The sequence below is a fragment of the Thermobia domestica genome, chromosome 11 (genome assembly GCF_964235325.1).
Source record: "Thermobia domestica chromosome 11, izTheDome1.hap1.1, whole genome shotgun sequence".
In the NCBI taxonomy this organism is placed as follows: domain Eukaryota; kingdom Metazoa; phylum Arthropoda; class Insecta; order Zygentoma; family Lepismatidae; genus Thermobia; species Thermobia domestica.
In genome coordinates, this window is record NC_137464.1 from 117171841 (window position 1) to 117194916 (window position 23076).

At 33.6% G+C, this 23076-nt stretch overlaps 1 protein-coding gene across 1 annotated transcript; it reads right to left on the minus strand.

The window, feature by feature from the left end:
* Positions 1-537: 537 nt before the first annotated feature.
* On the minus strand, positions 538-21764 carry LOC145665242 (phenoloxidase-activating factor 3-like). The gene is made up of 4 exons (XM_081732534.1): positions 21683-21764; positions 20350-20458; positions 3752-3945; positions 538-653 (listed from the first exon to the last, which is right to left on the minus strand). Exons 1-4 carry the CDS (start codon positions 21762-21764, stop codon positions 538-540), a joined length of 501 nt encoding a protein of 166 aa, XP_081588660.1.
* Between the last annotated feature and the right edge of the window lie 1312 nt (positions 21765-23076).

The window sequence follows — 23076 nt, forward strand, 5'->3', positions numbered from 1 at the left end:
TAGCCTCAGCTGGTTCCGACTTTCACATGCGCGGCATGTGCGGCCCTGGTTTATCGTTAGCAAAAGTGCATAACGAATGGTGGGAACTATGTGGAAAAATGACAACCTGTAGCTGAAATATTGCTCAGTTTATCTGTGCTGTTGTTATTTATGTATCTCCATTACTTCCGGAACGACCCTCGTAGTTGATTATTACAGTTATTTCAGTGTATCAGACATCAAATAACTCTTTATAGCCTATACTTATTATATAATAATTCCTCTTACTTTAAAGAAAGAAAGACTAAAATAAAGAAAATGAAATTCACATCCCGATGTTTGGTATTTATTGCTTTATAACTACATCTTAACTCATTTATTGGAAAAGCGTAATTCACACAGTTGAAGACAGATTCAAAGTTACTGTACTAAATATTTTATAACAAGACAAACGTACATCGCTATATTTGAATGTGTTTATAGCTCCTTTTTAAGGATAACTCTAAAACTTTAATTTTATGTTACAGAAGACTCTACAACCTAAACTTAAATAAAACTTCAGTTGTTTGTATTACCTTGTTCCGTAGCTCCCCAACCAGCAACTGTTAAGGTTCGTCCCTCAAAGGATCTCCCACGGATTCCATCAACTGGCAAACAAATAGGTTTCACATATTCTAAAGTAAAGAGAAATGTGTTTTACATAATTTCATCACATGGAACTATTATTTGCAATACAAGAATTTGCAGCAAGTAATGGGAAAAATTTGAAAAGGAAAAGTTCAATATAGTTTCTTTAAGGTTACGTAGTTCAATGGAAAATTTTATTTAACATTGGGTTACACAATGTTGACATATGTAGGCACCCGAAAAATGGACCTGAGGTAATTGCTTTGTACCAGTGTATGGAAGGAACCATTACTGATCGTGGAGTTAGTACTTGGTGGAAGCTTCTTTACGGAACATAAAATTTCGAACTTGCGTGATACCTATGGAAGGTGTAAACATTTTCAATGTGATTCATGTACAGGAATTGTCAGGACCAAGGCAGAGTTTGAATTTCATTTTGTCTCTTATCGCGGGTTGCCGTAGTCTCCGTCGTCTATTAATTCTATAGTGCTCTGTGGTAGTTTTTCTGTTTTAAATAAGAGTAAAAATCAATACTTGCATGTGTTTTGTACTACTGATTTGCCTATTGCAGAAAATGAAGTTACTACGACTGTATTTCCAAATTGCACTCCGCATCATGACTTTTATGTAGTGATGAGCAAATGCAAGACCAAGACCAAGACCAATAACAAATAATTAATCATTACTACTCTGCTTTGTTATGGAAAGCACAAGGAAGCAACAATATATGAAGAAAACTGAAATGTTAATGAACATGTGGAAGATAGAGTATACGCACCTTTTTTTCTTTTGCAGGTGATGATACATGCGACTTTTCTGAGGGCAAGTACACACAGTTACCTCAATTAATTGTTCTATTTGATTCAAGCTGCGCCTGATTACACCTCACTATTTTACAAACAAAATTAGCTTTCTCTTCCGCCTGCTTAACTGGCTGTATTGTATTTGCGGTATTTGCGCCATCGCCGCACTTTCACAACTGATTGTATCGCATCATGCATCAGATTGCATCAATTAACGTTAACGCTAACGCTATCTTTTGCTGTTACTGAATGATATTGCTACACGTTGAACTCGTAGCCTATGTGAGTTGAAACGTATCGCATGCAGAGCATACTTTTAAAGTTCAAAATTTCTTTGAACAGCCCAGTATATTAGATATTAAACTGATATACTACAAGTAGATGTTGATTTAACAAAGTTGCAATGTTCACCGCCTTCCTGTGTCTGCATATCTCTTTTTTTCTCTAAGCCTATCATGCCTTTGTATGTTCCGGTTTTCAGCGACGAAACTACGCTAGTTGTCGCCCGGGGCAGGAGCTCGTCTTACGGCCTTCCTGACCATCCAAACCGAAATTTCCCCCAAATATTTGCTCAATATTGCGCCCTTGAATTGAAACTAAATTTTAGTATCCTTTATTACACAGTACTTGAAAAAATAATACACATTACAAAACAACAGAGGTGTATGAAGATACTTGATTTTCACTCAAGTTGTTAATTTTTAATTGACAATGTGAAATTTTGTACTTATCTTTCCTTCGCTATATGTGCCACGGTACTTTTAACTATTGGAAACATTAAATATCGGTATTCTTAGAGATGTCTCCAAGGTAAACATTAAGACAAGTACTAGCAGAAATTTTAAGGTACGATTTATATAGAAATCCCATACATTAATGTGCGAATGTTTCTGAACGATCACACATGATCAGCCGAGAGGAATTATGTTTTCCCGTATTACGCGTAATCTTCACAAGTATTGTAGATAAATATCATACATGGACCGGATAAATTCAAAAGTCACTTATATGATATTAATGTCAGTTTAGCTGGTGCTACTTCAGTAGTATGTATATACATTTATGATAATGTTTTGACAATTCTTATATAATTTTGCCGCTGGATGTCAAGCGGCCTAAGCCCAAAACTGAAATTTTGCATAAGAGAAAATTTCAGTTGAACGGCTCATGGACAATTCTTATTTCTATTGTGTTGGCAACCCAAACAATAACACTACGCAGTTTATGATCTTCTAATTTATTGTTTACAAAAATCTTTTTTAAAAAGTACCCATCTATGGGAAGTGAGTCAAGACGTTATTTGATTTTTCCATCCTTTTGGACTTAGGTTACTTGGGATCCTAGCGATCCATATGGTTAATTCTATGTGAAACTGAATGCTACTATTGATGAACATAAATATACGCATGCTGAAACTGTGTGAATTAAATTAATAACATGAAAATAGTTTTTTCTACCTAATAATAATTTGTTTTGACGAACTTGAGAAGCGTATGCTAAAGAGCCAAATCTGTAGGTATTATAACGTCTTTGTGGTAGAGTCAATAATGGTCCGGGTGTTTTCCTTCACTAATTTTATTATAAAATCTAAATACAAATAAGTTTGGATTTAAAATATCAGTCTAACAGTGTTTCCCTTATAAGTGACCATGGTGAAGGAAATAGTGTTTTGCACGGTGCCTCTTATACTCAAAGCAACCTCCAGGGTTTTAGGTCAGTCTTATGGGAAAACGTCCTCAACCCAAAGGAGCTTCGTTAGGTTTGGTTGTAGTTAGGATTTCCTAGTCCAAAGCGACTTTAGGTTTAGGCAAAGGTGAATTCCTAAGTCCAAAGCGACCTCAGGTGTTGGTTATTTGATCAGTGATCAAACTGATAGCTGGTTCCTCTTCAGGTTTCGCTTTTATAAATGCTCTCCTGGTGGCTCGTTAATTCTCAGTTTGCAAAGTCTTGGTTTCGTGTCTTCCTGGTTGTAGTTTCTCGTCTGTTTGCATTGTTTGTAAATAGTAGCACGTGTTGTGGTAACACGTGCTTGCGCTGAAGGTGGGGATCCTTACAGTATTGTCACTGTAACTGCAAGAGTTTTTTTTATTGTTTTATCACTAATCTTGTTACCATAAATTGAAATAAAACATGAGGCAAACATCAAAGTCACTCACGACTTAATCTTATCTGATAAGATTATTTTAGTGGCTAGAAGACCTACATCGAATGTAGATGCACTAAAAATAGTCCAAATGAATTGAGTCAAAGTGGATTGAGTATAATATAAATAAGTGATTTTCACACAATCAACTAATAAATTAGTAATGCAAGTATATGGTTTAAGATAGAAAAATAAGTACCTGAAATCGTAGCTGGTTTCTCTAACTCTAAGAGAGCAATATCGAAATATGCTGTGTTATACGGCCTGTATGTTGGGTAAGGAATTACCTTGGCAGAAAAGTCCTGAGGAGAAGGCGCACAATATGGATTGCCAGAAATAACTGTACAATCCTGTTCCTGGTTAATTGCGTGTTCACCAAGACGAACACCAATACTGCAACAAATAAAGAAATGTACATAATAATTAGTAATTTATAATGATGATTTCTCAAATGATTAAAGAACAGAGAACATTTCGTGCATATAACAACATCCTTGAAAAAAAAAAAGAGCTATTCGATGTCAGATTACAATCATACTATGTATTTTATTTTCGAAGAAAGTATGGTGATCGTGATAATCCTCGAATTCCATATTTCAACTGATTTACACATTTCATGGCTTATAAATACAGAAAAGTTGTTTTTAGATATCTTTTCGTCCGTTTGTCCACTGATTCATTCGTCCTGATGTACACTCACCTAAAGGCCATACCGTTCAATGTATCTCAACCAAATTTTAAACTTAGTTTTTATGTGATTCTCCAGGGGAATTTTTATGAATTTTCTTCCTACTTCTAAAAATACGAGTAGTTTACTTAACGGTGATAATTAAAAAACTGGTATTTTTTCCAAAAATGTTCTAACGACTTTGTTTCTATTTCATAAATCATTTTTTCTGAAAAACAATTCTATTATGAAATATGTCATTTCTCCGGAAAAAATCGAGAAGGTTAGTTTGATCTTGGGGATGAGTTTCTTCGAACAATATTTTGAAAAAGATGCATGTAATTGTGTTCATATTGCATAAATAAATATTTCATTAATAACTCTATAGGAGAAGGTCGTCTGGTATCGGACACCTTAGCTTTATCTCGTCTGTCAAGCTGAAAATTGCTATATCCAATTACTTAATGCACCAAATGATACCTTGGTATCTTATACACAACATGTTAAAGGTGATTTGACAGGTGAAAACTATTAATATGTATTTTTGTAAAAAATCAAATTAACACAAATTAGCGTTCTTAAAAAAGTGAAGGGTGGTATCGGACAAACATAAAACTGTGGAAAATTGATCTTTTGCAGTAATTTAATGACAGAACAAATTACAAATGCTAACTGTTTATTCACAGGAGTTCTTACAAAAATACAGTAGTTTTATAGGCTTTGAAATACAGCCTAAAATAAAAGTAAAAATACTTCTTAGTCTCATAAAGAATCGTTATTTTTATTCTGACAAATCATAATGACGAAACAGTCTGTCTTCTAAATTCATGGACCCAGTCTTTACATGTATTACACTGTATCTAATAATTATTAAAAGACTCCCCGCAGATTATGATGTTTAGTTTTTCAGCAAGTTTGTGAGCTAGTTTTATAAACTCTTGTTTCCTTAGTGGCATTAGTTGACTATACAAAGCCTTTACATGATTATATAGCATTTCTTCTTGGTCACGACCAAACGTTCTACTAAACGTGTATTTGTTATCAGAGTAGCAAAGCTTAGCTATTGATTTTTCCCCTTCAAACAGTTTTCTTTTTGACACGATCTCCTAATGTACTTTTGGGAGCAAGATATCTAGCACTGGCTGCTTGTACTGTCATTTCTTTAGAAATAACTTCGGCCATGGCCAACCTCATATTTTCTTCATTCCAATTGTCAATATTTTCCCCATGGTTTCCTGGAAAATCCAGAAACCATTAAAAAACGACAGGTTTATTTACCAGTGTATTGTCCGATACCACCCGATTCCACTTTGGCCGATACCAGCTGAACGATTTGCGACATATGAATGGCTATTTACCGGCTTGTAACAACATGAATGCAACTATACGCCTAAATTATAATACATACACCCTAATAAATGCTGTAATAACAATAATGTACCAAAACATTTACATTATAGTAAGCTGCAGGCCCATAAACCTATCTCCGTGCACCTGATCACGCGAAAAAATACAAAAAGCATGAAGCATGAGACACACCGTTCATCGGACAAATCCACTATGGCATGAGCTTGGTTAGTTCATTCCGACCAACTCATTGTATGGTTGACAGGTGCTACGTTAAGCGGGAAATAATGAAAACTGATTTTGTGCGATATCACCCACTGTCCAATACCAAACGACTTAGACTAACGATGTGTAAATTAATCCTGACGTAAAAATTGACAAGGAATAGTTTACTCTTGGGAATAAGCTTCTTCTAAGATTACTTTCTCAAAAACGACTCAGGTGATTTTGGTCATATTAGATAAATAAATATTTCATTTTTATTCTTATTACATTGCGTAAATCACTTCCAGGAGAATAACTACAATGCGCAGTCTACTCCTGGGGTGTTTTCGTGACGAATTTGAAAAATGCTTCTTCACAACTGCATATGACGATGGGGAATCCCTTAGTGCTTTAGTGATTTCCTAATGAATTTCCTTCCGTGACTTTGGAATTGGTGGAAGAACAATTTGATGACAACTCTGATCTCGATGTCCGTGAAATTTACTGGTTGGGCACATTTGATCACTTCAGAGCTCGAAAAACACAATAAGAATTTCGTTATTAACATAAAAATATGTATTCGCACATATAGAAATATGTCCTTTAAAGTTCTTTAAAAGTGTACAATTTTATCATTTTACTTGTACTCCTTCTGGGTTGGGCTACGAACATTTCAGCGAGCCCTCGTACAATTTAGAGCCTTGGCAATGTTGTGGAAGGAGCTCTCCCTGTGGAGTAAAGAATTTTAAATAATCTCCGAACAAAGTTAAATCGATATGAAACATTTTTTGGACATTTTAAATTAAGTTTTTAAATTACACAATATTTAGTAGTTGTAGTATCTTCTCAGGCTATCAGTACTTCGATTGGTTTGATGCAGCTTCTCACTTTCCCTATTCTGATCCAGCCTTTTTTATCATCTTGTACTGCTTTTCCCTCACTTGTTATTTATTTGGTAATAGACTTCAATCGTGGCTTTCTTCTAATATTTTTCCTTCTGTCTTTCCCGCCATAGCTAATAGTACGATTCTTCCTTGACTCATAATGAGACCAAGTATTTTATCTCTTATTTTCGAAAGACTTTTCAATACTGCTATTTCCATTGTTCTTTCATTTGCTTTCTTTAAATTTTCCACACTGTATCCCGTAAATCCAGTAGCACATATGCTATGTGGCCTCAAAGTTAATTTTCCCACCCATTGCGAAGCGCGTAACTCAGAAATGAATCTCCTTTCAACCGCCTTCGTATAAGCTTACTGGCTTATTTTAAAGAGTAGAATCACTTCCCAAAGTTGTAGTAACAAATGTGAAATAGTACATAAGCATGGTTTTCTTTTTGTCAGATCTAGATGTTGAATATACGATTTGTAATTTTGGTTGATCAATAAAATTGCAGCGGCATCCACTCTTTCCAAATGATCTTATATTTATTTGGAATTAAAGAAGCAACACTGACATGAGACAAGATATCTAATCAAAACGGAACATAAACTAGAGAATCTATCTAAAATTCCAGCTTTCAACCGAAGATTGGAAAGTAATATGGAAAGCGAATTTAATTTTTTATTAAATTTCTTGGTTAGTGTGCTACGTAAATAATAAAGTGTTTAACATAAAACAAAGTTTCAGTACTTAATTTATGTTAACTCAAGAACCTCTTTCATGTTTGTTAGTACATATATTTATGCAAACATTGTCTACATGTTCGTTTCTTTGGTTAGTGGAATTCAGAGTGAACCGGTGTGATTTTATTCTGAACTAGCATTTGACTTGCTGGAGACTTAGCCCCAAGAGCCCCCATTTGCTCGGCCTATGGCTTCAGACGCTCATGTCCTCAACATATTTTTAATCTTAAATGATTTCGAGATATGGCCATCTTATTATAACGATTGCAACCCTCAGCCTTTTTCTTCCCTTTTAATAAATGCTGAAATAACATATTTCTACTCTAATGGCATTTCGAGATATGGCCACGTTATTTGAACAATTATAACACCAATTCTCTTTTCTTGTAAGGGAAAGATTAGAAAACGCTGACATAAATTTTAAATTATTTTTAAATTAAAAGCTTAAATACCAGTTTCTAAGCATCTAACCTTAAAGAAAATCGACATACGCCCATCTTATTTTAACAATTGCAATCCTGTTTCTTTTTTCCTACGCGCTTTTTTTCTTCTCATGTAAGGGAAATATCAAAGAACGGCAAAATACACCTATTACGTATTTTAAATGAAACGTCTAAGTACCAAATTTCCTGTCTATAACGGTAACGGATTTCGGGATATGGCCATCTCATTTTAACAATTACAATTCCTGCTTTTTATTTCTATCCGCGTTTTTTCTTGTCATATAGGGGAAATATCAGAAAACGGTGAAAGACGTGTCTAATTTTTTAAATGAGAAGTCGAAATATCGAATTTTAAGTTTCTAATCTTAAGAGATTCGGAGGTATGGACATTTTGTATAATAATTATCACCCCTGTTTCCCCTCTGCCTGTCGAGTTTCCAAAAATTCTTCTTTAGTGGGACTTAACGTATAAAGTCTATGTCATGTTCAAATTTCAAATTTCTAACTTTGGCTGTTTAGCCTGGGCGTTGATCAATCATTCAGTCAGGACTTCTTCTTTTATATATGGATATCTAATATTGTTGAAGAACGAAGAGGGGAAAAGGCAAGGGGCCCGAAAGTGAAGAATGACCAGTGTCGGTTCTAGCCCGGGCAGGCGGGCCTAGGCCCTCCAGTTCTTTTAGTACCTAAAATTATTTAACGCATTATTTATATATTTTTGAAAGTTTATAGTAAAATCATAATATACCTATCAGAGTCTGGGTTTTGGCTGCCTCTCCCCAGTTTTTACCTTCTAGAAACGCTACTAGCCATAACTAATATTTGGCATTTATTTTTGTGATTAGTTTCCATATTTTCTTAGGAAATGTTATTTTAACATTTATTTTCTTAAGGGTTTAATTTTAATCACCTTAGAGCTGCAACCTTCCTCTGAGGTTATCGCTAAGTTTTAGAAAGAGTTAGGGTTACGATGTGTTGTTAGGTCAGTAAATAAAGATGCACTACGTTTTACAATAAATATCTTAATCTTATATGTGATTTGGTGCTGCTTCATATTCATGGGACGTTTTCTACTTTCTTATTGTCGTTCTCTTTATTTTTTCCCAATTTTTGTACTTTAAAAGAACAAAAACTTTTGAATGAGCAGTCTCTCCCTTTTTTAAAATCCAAAAAGGGCACCGTTACCATACTGATATGTTAAAAATATTCTTCGCACCGGGATATCTGAAAGTAAACATTTTTAGGTTTATGATTAATGGGGCAAAATCTCCTAGAGTGTTTTCATTTTTATAAAATTGTTGTTTGTTTGTGTTCTGAATCAAATTTAACTTCTAATGAACTTACATATTTGCTATTATTTGTACTCTATTAAAAATGTCTTGGAAGTTGTAGATATATTAAAATCTATATTTCGTATTGTATTGAACCTTGCTATTGACATTTTTGCTCCTGCCTTGCAATAGCATCGTTCTATGATTTATTAGGGTTAGTCTGGTTTGTATCTTATCAACGATGGTAAATTTGTGTACATGAAAAATGACTCCTAAAAGATTATTCTATCTTTGAAAAGCTTTAATCTCTTTCACTGTATGTTAAGTGCTAAATGTTTTGAAAGGCCTAAAACAACGGTTCTATTATAGTACGGTGTATTTACACTCTTCACTGTGTTGTTTTGCTTATATGCGTGTTAGACTAGAAGCTCTATATCTGAGAATGTTTCTTCACATATGAAATCATTTCTAAGACCTGTTAATGACTTTTGCAGGCTTTCAGGTGGTCACATTGCACCTCTAGTACCTCTAGTAAATGTCTAATAATAATAATAATAATAATAATAATAATAATAATAATAATAATAATAATAATAATAATAATAATAATGGTAGGAAGCTTATTCATGCTGTTTTATCCGATGTTTCTATGATTTTAGTTTTTTTATTTCTCAATATTTTTGTACTTTATTTTGTTTTTGTAGCGTTTATGCCATACACATTTGCGATTTCTGTTCCATAAGTAATTCCTATCTCCAAATCTGTTTCCAAATTTGTTGGTCTATCCTTGTGTAAAATAGCGGAAATGAATCGGTAGAAGATTAGCAACGTTCGGAACGTGCATGGTAAAAATTGTTCGTTCAAACAGGTAAATAACTATTAGAGAGCTTTCCAAAGAACTAAATATCTCATACGGGTCTGCACGAAGCATTTTAATCACCGATTTGGAAATGAGAAGAATGAGTGAGAAATACGTTCCCCGACTTTTGACTGACAAACTTGAGTTTTTGTCGGAAATAAATATTTCTATCTATCCACATCCACAATATTCTCCAGCTATAACATGACACGACTTTTGGCTATTCCTAGAAATTGAAACCGTTCTTAAAGGAAAACGTTTGGACACCATTCCAGAAATGCTTCCAGTTATGAATTCAACGTTGGGGTAAGTGCATTGCTAGTCAACAATAGTACTTTGACAGAGATTAAATCAAATTTCATGTAAGCTTAATACTTTCTTTTTTAATAAAACTATTCACCGTATTTTTTATCACACTTCCTATACTGCATTTTCCATAATCGATCTGCTTCTTCACACCATTCTATTTGTATATACATGAGCTCTTTTATATATTAAAATAATTTTGAAGTTATTATTTTTAATGTATAATTTTTTAAGTAACAATAAATTCCAAGAATTTTGTAAAGACCAGTGGTGTTATTTAAAGCTGTAATGACGCTTAAAGCATCTGTACGAATACAAGCACGCTTGAGGATTAAGTTTTTGATATATTAGGGTGGTCCTTAATTTTTTTATTTCCGAATCTCTTTAGACTCACCCCCTAAAATGGTTCCATAAAGAGAAAAATTACCTTCATTGAATACTATTAAATGGTTCCCCAAGCAACCTAAAATTTTGAATCCCATTACAGTAGATAGTATATGGAAAAAATCTGGAATAAACTCATGTAATTTAGAAACGGCTAAAAGGAATGCGAAGATACCCTAGATAATAGAAATAGATGAAGAAATGTAGCTAATATTGTATAGTACTGCCATAGTGGTCATCTTGAAATCCGACATCTTGAATTCAGGTCAAAATTTTCAACTAGGAACGGGGTCATGGAAGAGAGTGACATATCATTTTGAGGTAACGTTTTACCAGAAGCACAAATCTGGCACTATTTTAAAGATAGTTTTAGTCACGTAAGAATTATTAGCTGTGAAAAGATTTCTCTTTTTCACAGGTAATAATTCTTACACGTCTAAAAGTAAAGACATGAGTTTGGCGCGAAAAGAACAAAAAGTATATGCACGGCTTCAAAAGAAAGATGAACATGAAAGAAAATGCACTGCTGAAAATGATTTGTTTGAACTTTATATACCAAAAGACATGGAGCAATTCAAGTAATGAAGAGGAAAACCCAGTTGAGAATGTTAGAGACAATGTAGATATGGATGAGTGTGTGCCCGGATCCTCCAAGAGACGTAAAAGGGGAAAACTAATTTTATTACTCAAAGACTGGTGTTGCTCTTGATCGATAAAAGGTCACTGATAAAGCAGCAATACATATTCTGACAGAATGGGCCGTCCATTCACCGATACTGAGAGAAAATCCGTAGCGACGTGGCACAGAACCATAAAAAATAATTTCAGAGTGCATCAAGTGCGTTAGTTGTGCGTTGGAACGGAAAACTACTGCCGAATTTGACTGGCAGAGAGAGTGCCGACAAGTTTTCAATAATTATTACAAGAGATGGTTATGAGAGACTAATTGGTGTTCCCATTTTGTCATCATCAAGAGAAGAATACATTGCTTCTACTATAGTACATTCGCTTGAAAAATGGCACTTGGTAAAGTTCGTGCAGGCAGTTTATTGTGATACTACTTCCTGCAAGATGGGTCATGTCAACGGTGTTTGGATAGACAGCACATTTATGGATTAGTTTTAAAATGTGTATTTGATAAGTGAGGCGTTGGATGTCAAAGTGGCGTAAGTCATTTTTCAAGAAAATCGAGATGTATTCATTTCCGTGAACTTCAAACCATAATCTGCTGGATTACAACGTTATGTATCTCAGAGTTAAAAGACCAGGTCATAAGCCAAACTATGGCACTACAAGGAACTATTTTGTTCGATTTTTATCTATCAATTCTAATAAAAAGTCTCAGCATCTCACAATGTCTCAAAACTGACTTACGCCACTTTGACATCCAACGTCTCAAGTGTTGTATTTCGTTTGCATCTGGATCGGACGTTTACATATTGAAGTGTTTTCAGAACGAGTGATCTAAAATAGATTGCACTTACTTTATTCCAGGAATTAATGATGATGTAAGGAACAATATTTCCGATGTAAGAAATGAAATGTTGAATTTTGCTATCAAACTTGTAGAAGCAGGACACTGCAGAGAAGATTACAGGGAATTTTTAGAACTGACCATCATATTCTTGGGTAGCATATCTCCTTGAGGAGTTTTCTTTCGTTTGCCTGGAGCAATTCACCATGTAAGGTGGATGGGAAAAGCAATCTACTATTTAAAAATATTTCTCTTTCGCCAACAATTTCGTTTAACGAAACAAATAGAAATGAGCTTTCGGAGAGTGTATTTTCTGATACGACTATATGTTTAAGCTTGGCTTAAATGTGATCAAGCATCCCATTCACTATTACAAGATCTGCAATTTTTGAAAGGTTTATACAGTTATAGACAAATAGATGCTGAATTATCTGAAGTGGCTCTTTCTCAATTTTCACGCCGACTCTGGTACTTGACGGAGGAACACGCAGCATTGGGTTTTTTGATGATGGATTTACCACAATGGAAAAACAAAAAATGAATCAAAGAATTAAAACTGGAAGGGGAAACCGTGAAGCAGCAAAGAGATGATACCATAAAAAATTTTGTGAAAAGAGAAAACAGTGATTTTGTTACAACAAATACACAAATTTTCCTGTAGAGTTTTCCTGTAAAATACCCAAAGGGTTTATTGAGTGTGATCCGATTTTATGACCAAATAACACTGACTATCTTCAAAGAAATACAATAGTTAAATTCATCCACGTAACAAACGGTGCAGCAGAAAGGGGAGTGTAACCAATAGAAGATTACAACAACGTTCTTACAAAAAATGAGGAGCAGAAACCGTTTCTTTTGAAGATAGTGAAGGCCCACAGACAATCTTTTCCTAGATGCGACAAAAGTAAACTATGTAGCAAATAAAATTCATACCTTACCGAAAGGTACTACATAAATAAGGGATATTTCAATTTTTCCAAGTTATAATTTTTATTTTTCTTCATAATGGTCTATGAATCATCTTAATGGAAAAACTTATTTGTAGTTCATAGCAAAACAAACAGTTTGTTTCAGTTTATGTAAAAGACTTCCAAAATTCTTACTACTCTCTGTTCCACAACTACAATAAAATAACATGACATCGAAGCATTTTGTTTTTTACACGTAATAACTCTTACATGAATATTGGTAACTTAAAAATAATATCAGATTTGTGCTTCTGTTAAAATGCTACCTCAAAAAGATATGTCACGTGATCCCTTTCCTATTTAAAATTTTGACCAGAATTCCAGATGGCGGACTTCAAAATGACCACCATAACAATGCTATATAAGATTAGGTTGGTCTTTTTCTCTAGTTTCATTATCCAAGATATCGTTCCATTCTCTTAAGCCGTTTCTAAATTATAAGAATTTATTCTAGTTTTCCCCATATACTATGCATTGTAAACGCATTCAAAACTTTAGGTCGTTTGGGGCACCATTTAAAATTATTCAATGGATCTAATTTTTCTCCTGGCTGTATTTGGTCCCATATAGAACCATTTAGGGGGTGAGCCCAAGGAAATTCCAAAATTTATTTCCCCCATATAAATAAGGACCACCCTAATATATATATATATATATATATATATATATATATATATATATATATATATATATATATATATATATATATATTCAAAAGTTAACAAGGTATTAGGTAATTTAATTTTTTTATTTTTACGAAAGCAGCTCCCACTGGGTTATTTTGTTGTTTAGAAGCATAAGTTGAAAGTTAGTTTATAATCTTGAGAAAGAGAATCTATATAAAGTTTCCAGATATTTTTATATTGGCTGCTATTCTATTTATATATTCTATATTTTATATTTTATATTAATTTATATTTTATATTATATTTATATTTACGGTATTGTAGGCAATTTTGGAATAATAGTAGGAATTTTGATTACCTTTATATTGAAATATGTAAGCTGGTATTGTAGGTGCTTTTGCTATTCTTGAACGTAAATCTTTAATTTGTATGAAAACTTTGTAAACCAATGGTAAACATTTTTGATATTGTAATTTCGTATTTTGATTCAAAAGTTCCAGGGTCACTAATTTATGTATGAGACCCGAAGATACTTTTGCCATCCAAGATAGCAAAAAATTGACAGTTAGCTTGTGAGGATGTTTATTTCTAATGGTATGTTCTTTGTTGCTTCTAAAATTGCATTTTTTGGACAGAGGGATACTTGAGATAAAATAATATTGGCTGCATTTTATTGAATTCCCTGTAGTTCGTTTAAAACGGAAATGATTAGAATTGAGTTGAATTTGAGTTTAACGTCCCGTTCAGCAGCGAGGCTATGTGAGACGTGGATCTACTGATTAACGTGGAATCCGAACCACATGAGCTCCCGCCGGGAATCGAACCCGGGTCTCCCACGCCAAAGATGCTTACGCTAGCCGCTTAGTCACGAAGAAGCTCTTGATTAGGATTGAAAAAAAAACATAGATCTATATAATATTTTTGCCATGAGGGTTTGTTGATTTATTTGGTTAGTAACACGGGGTTAAAGTCACTATTTTTTTCTCTGACGTTTTTCAAGATGTTATTATATTTAGAAGCTTCGTTGGATAAATATTGCAACTGAGACTTCCACATTAACTTTGAATCTTTACTCCTATTCGTAAGTTATCAATTATTTCGTAATTTATTAGGTCATCCGCATAAATATATAAATTAGTTTTCTTATTCATTAGTTGAGTTAAACTCAATATAAATAGATTGAAAAGAGTGGGACTTAGTTTGCCGCCTTGAAGTAGATCAATAGACGTACATCTTGGCTTTGAATAAGAGATAATAAATAATTATGATATACTGCTTTGGAATATTTAAACTGTACAGTTTGTTAATAAAAATATCCAAACTAATGAAGTCATAAGTTTTCTGGAAATCGACGCTGACAAGGAATAAAAATTTCCTTTGTTGAAACGTTTTCCATATGCCAATTATTAGAGGTCCAAGTGAATCATACGTAGAAGTATTTTTCTGAAACCAGTAATATTATTCGTTAACAGTATACATGTTCAGCAAATCATTGGAGTCTATTTAACATTAATTGTTCAAAACTTTTGAGTTCACAGGAAAGTAGCGCTATAGGTCTACAATTCTGTTCGTCGTTGCATGGTTTGTTTGGTTCTAATATAGGGACTACGAGTGATTTTCTTCATATTTCAAGTATTTTCCCAGTTTTCCACCTGAAATTAAAATAAGAGAAATAATTGTTTGCCTACTGTAGGAAGATTTATATAATGTATGTAGTAAATTCCACCTATTCCTGGCGATGTATTCCTTCTTATATTTTTAAAAACTACTTCTAAATTTTCAAGAGAGAATGGAGATTACTTATTTATAGGTATATTATTTTTAATTTCAGAAATTAATACATTGTTTGTATTCACATAATCCTTAGTTAAATTATAAAGGAACTGATTTATGCAATCACTATTAGTTGTATTCAATCTATTAAAACCTATATTACTTTATTTGGGTTTTTGTTTAACTGCTGATGAAAAAAATTCATATTAATGCTTTTGGAGTTTGATATGATAAATTATTACAGAAAGTCGCCCAATTAAATCTTTTGATATTATTTAAAATGATCTTTGAAAGTGTTTTTGTATTATTATAAACTATAAAATCTTGTAGATTTTTCGATTGTGTAAATTTTCGGAAACCCAGTTTCCCTTTATTAACTTCTTTTTGAGCTTCTCAATCAATTTTTGGTATTGATGATGTGTTGAATTTTTTGATGCCTGATCTTTCCCTTTTACTTTGTTTTGTGTGTTGTTGTTTTTCGTCTTAGCAACTGACTGTGAGATCAGATAATTTAGATATCTTCCAATTGACTGTACTTGAGGAATTCAAATGTAATTTTGTTAATTTTCTATGTGAAATTGCCTACAGCGTTAGTGAGTTAATAACAAATTTCTATTAATTGGATGAGTGTGGACCAATATTGTCTATAATCACTTCCAAAAGAATCAAAATAGACAGTCCAGTAATCTTGAATGAAATATTGAATTTTGCAAATATTAATATTTGGAACACTATTGTTTTCTAAAGTGACTTGAATTGCTGCGCCATTATTAAGTGTTAAATGAAAATAATCTATTAATACCTGATTTAGCATGTTTTCAGCTGTATTGGCTTTGGAACTTCCTCAGACCTATCACTGGCTTTTACAATCTCCCATCATATAATCAATATTATTATCTAAGATAAGTTCAGACCAAAAACGATAGTATGGGATAATAGAGGTAGGGATGTAGATATTTACAAATTTTGTATTGCTTATTTCAATATTGTATTGCAAAATTTGTATATTTGGAAAATTATGATTAATTAATAGATTGAGTGATCTAAAAGGTAAGTTTTTTCTTAATGCAAGAGGCTAGGCCTCTATAACCATCTCCTCTTAAATGTTCGATAATACTATATATATATATATATATATATATATATATATATATATATACGAGTATATATATATATATATATATATATATATTAATTTTAGAGGAAATTTTGCTTTCCCTCAAGTTTCCTGTAATAAAATAATATCCAGACAGAACACGTTTATTAAATTTAGTATAGCATTTTTTTGTATAATTACTCTGGCAATTCCACGCAAAATTTTTAGACTATGTTTTTGATCCACTGTCGTTTATGAAAATAAACGATGGCTTTTTATAGATCATTTGTTGTTAGAGATCATGTATCGAAGTAATTAATAAATAAAACTCTTTGAGTAACTGATCGTGTGTTCAGTTACGATGCAATTTAGAGATTAGGATGCAGTATAAAACTGTTTGATCGCAAACATTGTTTTTGAATTTAGTATGTCATTGTCAATTACATTAACTTCTGCAACCAGTGGAATCTGATAATTACTTCGAAAATTTATTCATGATTTTTTGTTTTTGTTTTAGAGATTGCTCCGAAGTCATATAATCCACTTGTCATAATATTACCCTGTACTTTTTTCTTTCCTGAATCAAGGTAGGTTTAGTAGTTAAAGAAACTTCTGCGAATTGGTAATTTTAATATTTTGATCACGCACAATTTTTCTATTTGTATAGAACATTTTGGCTGGAAACTTGTACTAGGGAATTGAAATTAAAACCTTTATTGACTGAATTTTCCCCCACTATTACCACGTATATCTGTATTAAAACTGTCTGTATTCTCTTTCTTCTTCAGAGAGGTGATTCTTGATTTATTTGAATATTTTTTTCCGTATTAGGTGCAAGAGAGGATGGAGCAGAAGTTTTAGTTTCATTCAGAAAACTGACGGTCCTACTTTGAGATTTGAAATAACTGTTTGCATTGTTTTTAAAGAGCTATTAAATATCTCCCATTTATTACCCTGATTGATTGGTTTTCCAACTTACATGTTAGCTTCGTTAAAAGATAAGTAGTCCCTGGCCATTACTGTCATAATTTTGCGCTGCTTTGCTCTTTCTGGGCAATCACGAAAGTATATGAAAGTGCACATGTTTTGCATATTGAAACTTTTGATTTGCACGTGCGAGATGTGTGACCGTAGCTTAAGCATATATTACATTGTCTTGTATCTGATATATAGGTTTGAACTTGTAACATTAAATAGAAGATTTTGACACACACTGGGAGCTGTTGCGAATTATATGTAATAATATTAGTCCTGCTTTCAAATCGTTGATATACATAATATAATCGGAATATTTTCCAAGTAAAACTCTGAACTCCTTCTGGCTCGTGGGTACTTAGGTGTTATTTGGTGTGTGACCATAAACGAAGGTAGAGCCTTAGCAGAGTCAACAATCATGATAGAAGAGCACAATCATGCAGCAACGATATGGTCACACAAATTTGTCTGCGGTGAGACTCATGTATGCACGACCATACCCTGTACGAGTGTACCGAGGATGTGCTTGATAACTGTCGTAAACCTGGCTAACATGCAAAGAAAAGTTGCAGTGGTAGTCAGAAATACAACGCACATGGGCTAAATAGTTTTGGAGCGATGCTATATAGTTGAGAATCTGTGTATTTCTCTCTATTGTTCTCATGTCATTTCCTATCAGATTGGCATCATCAGTATAAATCTTAACGTGGTAAATGCCATTGAACTCTACATCCTGGTTTCTATCTTTTATTTTCTTTATATCGTATTCCAGAAAAACAAAAGAATTATGAAATCATTCAGTTTAAAGTCCCACAATTATGTCCTTTAGGGTAAGGGAAACGGATGGTTAAGGCAAGTGAATGATGATGTAAGAGTTGGAGGAATGAAATTGTAGGAGGAAATGGAAGTACTCCGAGAAAACCCATGAACACGATATTGTTCACCAAAACATAACTTGCCCAGGAAGTTTGAATAATAACGACGACAATGCACCGCCTTATTTTTAGGACATTTTCGACGTAAAAACTCGTGGACAAGTATTGCTCTACACAGACTTTACTTTGGGTTTCCTTTAAACACATCTTTATTAGTCTAACACGTCTTTTTAGTATACTAAATTTGATAGGAATGTTTTCCTAACCGAGGTGTTAACATTTTTGAAATCAGTGAACAATTCATGTGTCTGGGTGCTGTATTTTAATTTATTTCAAGCTTTTCGCGAATGGATTATGGTCGATGGTCAATTCGATTTTTATCTAAATACGACTGGCAATCTCTAGTAATTTCATTTGCGTACGTGGTCAATCTTGTTCACAAGATATCTGAGATTACTTTATAGGGTGTTGACAGTAGAGAGATGTCTCGATAATTATTACGATCAGTTTTCTCGCCTTTCTTGTGAACTGAAACAACAATGATTCTTTGCATTATTGCGGCAACTCCTGCTTTTGTCCAGATGAGGAGAATGAGTTCGCGTACATCGTTTTACAATATTCTCTTCCTCCTAAAATGAACTAGCGAAAATTTCGTCTACACCCGGCTATTTGTTTAAAGCAAATTCTATTTCTTTTAGGCTAGGTTGTTGAATATTAGGTTCCGCTGTATACTTTTTATTTTTCATGAACATATATTTTGGCTGCGTGTTTAGCGAATCGCCAAAGAAATATTTCAACTTATTGAAGATACGATCCGTATTCAGGAGAAGTTCTCCGTCCGCTTGCTTTAGTATATAAGCGCGAGGTTGATAACCTTTCTTAAATTAGTTGATGTCGTCACACAGGACCAGAGTGTATATTTTTGTTTTCACTGCTATCTTCAAGTCTACTAAAATATTACATCTAGTATTAAAGTTTCGAAAGTTTCCCTCCTGGTGGCAATGAAAATTTGTGTAGTTCTAATTTTCGGACTTTAAAGCTAATTAAGACCATTTTATCTATTTACTCTTCTTTGCTAATTTAGTATATTACTGGTCAAATAATGGTTTGTTCCTATGTATTTCCGCTTGCCCCAGCTATTCTTTTACTGACATTTTAATGACCTGCCTAATCTTAACCCAAGTATCTTCAACATGAGTTCATTTTGAAGCTTCTAAAATCGACAATCTATTCGACACCTCAAACTGCTTTTTATATCTCTCCTGACCTTCCTTGGTTTTATTTGTTCAATCTCTTCGTTATCAGATGCTGGTTATATTATCTTAAACACTGTATTGTCATATGCTAAGGAGAACTTTGAGATGCAAACGGGAAATAAAAGCAAGGATAAATGGACTCGGAAGTACTTTTTAGGAAGCAAGAAATTCTATTCTATTCTACCAAGATTTAACTAAAAGATTCAGCAAATTATGTATTATATGTATTCATTTTTGTATGTACTGGTGACTTATTTAACTCATGTTTAAGGTTGGAATTCATTAACCTTTTCGTAAAATTAACAGTAAACAGTAACAGTATAACAGTAATTCATCAGTTAAATCCTGTCATTGGTAAATGGTCCTTTCTATATTACTTATTTATTTAATGTCTATTCGTTGATTTAGGAATCATTGCATATTCGTAGATACACCTTCGGAACTTGTTATATGCTAGAATAATTTACGTTCAGTTTAAAGGTTCCATTTTAGCAGAATATTACAATTGTACTGGTTTACTATTCGTTGGAAACTATTTTTCCCGATAAGTAATTCAGAACAAAATTTTTGGTAGCAATAACTGATTCAAGTAAATTAGTTTTTTTTATTTAATTTACATTTTTTTTAAACAAACTTGAGCATACTTACAATTTTTCTCCTGGTGCAATGTTTCTAGGGTGAACACAATGTGCTGCTGTCAGAACAAATCGGTCAGAAATCAAAGCACCACCGCATTTGAAAACAATCGCTCCTCTTCCTTAAAAAATAAAATAAAATAACATACTGTACGATAAATTTGTCTTTTGGTAGTATTAATTGTAATTTTAATTTACTAATATTATCTTCATTACAAACAAGCCACAAAGAAATTATACTTTTATTTCCTAGTTGAATTATTATTTCATGCGAGCAGTATAAGCAGTTGCTGCCTTAGAGTGTGAAAGATATGGTTGTGGATTTAGCCTAAAACGTTAAACAACTAATCCTAGAATTATACTCGAAGCGTGCCATTTTACGCTGCCCAAGTCAAGTCGAGTTGATTTAGTTTAACATACTTTTAGCAGCGTGGCTACATGAGACGGGACTTACTGATTAGCTTGGAATCCGAACCACATGAGCTCCCGCCGGAAATCGAACTTGGAGCTCCCACGCCAAAGGCGCGTACGCTAACCGCTTAGCCACGAAGGAGCTCACCTCGCAATTCGAGTTCGGGGTTTCGTTTCAATGTGTTAAATATTTTCTGTATACAATATAACGGACAATTAGTCACATTATTACTTGTAAACTCCAACAAGATTTTATGTGTGAGGGAGATTTTATGTCTTCCGTTCCTTGATCATTACAATTGCATATTAACTAACATGGGACATATGGTAGGAAGCTTCTGCCTCGGTATTGCCTAACATGACGAAGTGCGTTTATAGGTACAACGCTCCTATTTTTTCGTATTGTTGACAAATAGTTACAGCAACAAGATAACCGTCAATGTACTGCGTGTATTAATTGTAACATCCTCCACTTAACAGCGCTACTAGTAACTTCCTCTTCTGACAGAGGAAATAGGTTCCAAGTCTGATACATTTCTAAATTACAAATATTGATGTTCATATTTCTTATTTATTAAGATGTAATTGAAAATCCTCCTTGCTTAGTAGAACAAGTATGAATCTGAAAGTGTCAATGCTTTTGCCCGTGAAATTGCTTTACCGAGCTTGTTGGTTAAGTCGGTACGTGCTAGGTCCGGGCTGTAGGTGGCTGCACTAAAACCTCCCAGTCATTTTTTTTTATTTCTGAAGGGTACTTAAAAATATATGCAGTCTGGCATTTTCAGTGTGGTATACGATACCCTCTCTATGGACCTTTTCCAGCTGTTTCTTTTCAATTGGTAGTCTCATTTGCGTACAATACAGTTCGAAGTCTATCATTCTACCGGCGACAGCACTATGGTGCATGACGCTCTTTCAATCCACCAAGCGCACACCATAACCTTTCTGAATGTCATGTTGGCTTTGCCACAAACTGTAGAACTTCTCCTCGCTTTGTCCATTATCTTTCTTATACATTGCTGTCGCAGGCTATCTACTTTTAATTACTCGTGATCAATTGCTTCAGAAATAACTCGAGTTTCTTATGTTTCAGTGGTAATTCGCGGATGGAAATACGATCGAATAATGGGGTCCCGGGTTCGATAACAGCCCCCGCCAAGTGAACTTTGTGGTGGACAAACACCGTGTGCGTGGGTTTTTTCGGGGTTCTCCCGTTTCCTCCCACTTTCTTCATTCCACCATTTTCGTTCATTACTCATAATCACCGTCCCCTTTAGCCTAACCGGCATAACCGTGGGACGTAAAACTCAAAGATTTCATTTCATTTCATTTGCGATCGAATAAATGTTTCTAAGTTAAATCATTTGTCACCCAAACGCTGAGCTTCTTTTAGTAGCCACCTTTCTTCAACTGATTTAGCACTGTTTGGTGATGAATGTTTAGATCCTTAGTAATGTCATGACTACTTACATGCAGGTCTTTTTCGACTTTCGCTGAAATATCTTCCACTTTCACTGTGAATTAGTCGCCCATTCTAGGAGCGTCTTGGATATCGAAATTTTCACAATGAAAGCAATTGAACCACTCTTTGTCTGTTGCTTTCAATAACATATCTTGCCCATAAGCACCACAAATTTCTTCATGGGTCTGGTGAGTATTTGTGCTTTTATTGAAATATTATAAAATCTTGAGCCGTTTTCAGAAAATTCATTTATCTTCACCATTGCAATACATTACAATAAGAATTCCCACACTTTTTGCACATCTACTTGCTTCAACTGTCATGTCAAATGACGTTGTACCCAAAATGTTTCGATTCACATATCTTCCAATTTGAACACTAATGCCATCTTATGACCAAAAGACTCAATACTCTTCAGACGACCTGTTATATAACAAATGTATAACTTTATGTGACGACGTACTGATAACTAGACATCGGATTTTTATGAAATATGCATGCATGCAACTATGCTGTTAAATGTGTTAAAATATGAGTTTAATATGAATTAACAATCAAAATATTTTCAAACATGCAGCAAAGTTACAACAAAATTTTGCACGTGAAATATAAAATCAAAAGTGAACTTTCTTCACCTTTTAGGATCTTCTCTGCAGAATTTATGCTTATGACAATTTATATATTCTAACTATTTAAAACACACACAAATTATGAGATTAAAAATAAAACACAGTGATATGAGAACACGATCTCTAGTATTTCTTCACATTTGTATTTTAGAGTGCATTTACTTTATACGAAACAATACAAGCCATCCATACTTTTCTAGACGTTTCTACTGTATATAAAAAGTCGTTTCTATAAGGA

Bases quoted from the DNA above. Each gene is read 5' to 3' on its own strand.
- LOC145665242 (XM_081732534.1), bottom strand. From the start codon at position 21,764: ATGTATAAGAAAGATAATGGACAAAGCGAGGAGAAGTTCTACAGTTTG. The intron at 3,946-20,349 runs GTAAGTATGCTC...TATTTGTTGCAG, and splicing joins ATTGCACCAGGAGAAAAATT to TATTGGTGTTCGTCTTGGTG. The intron at 654-3,751 runs GTACTTATTTTT...TCTTTACTTTAG, and splicing joins GAAACCAGCTACGATTTCAG to AATATGTGAAACCTATTTGT.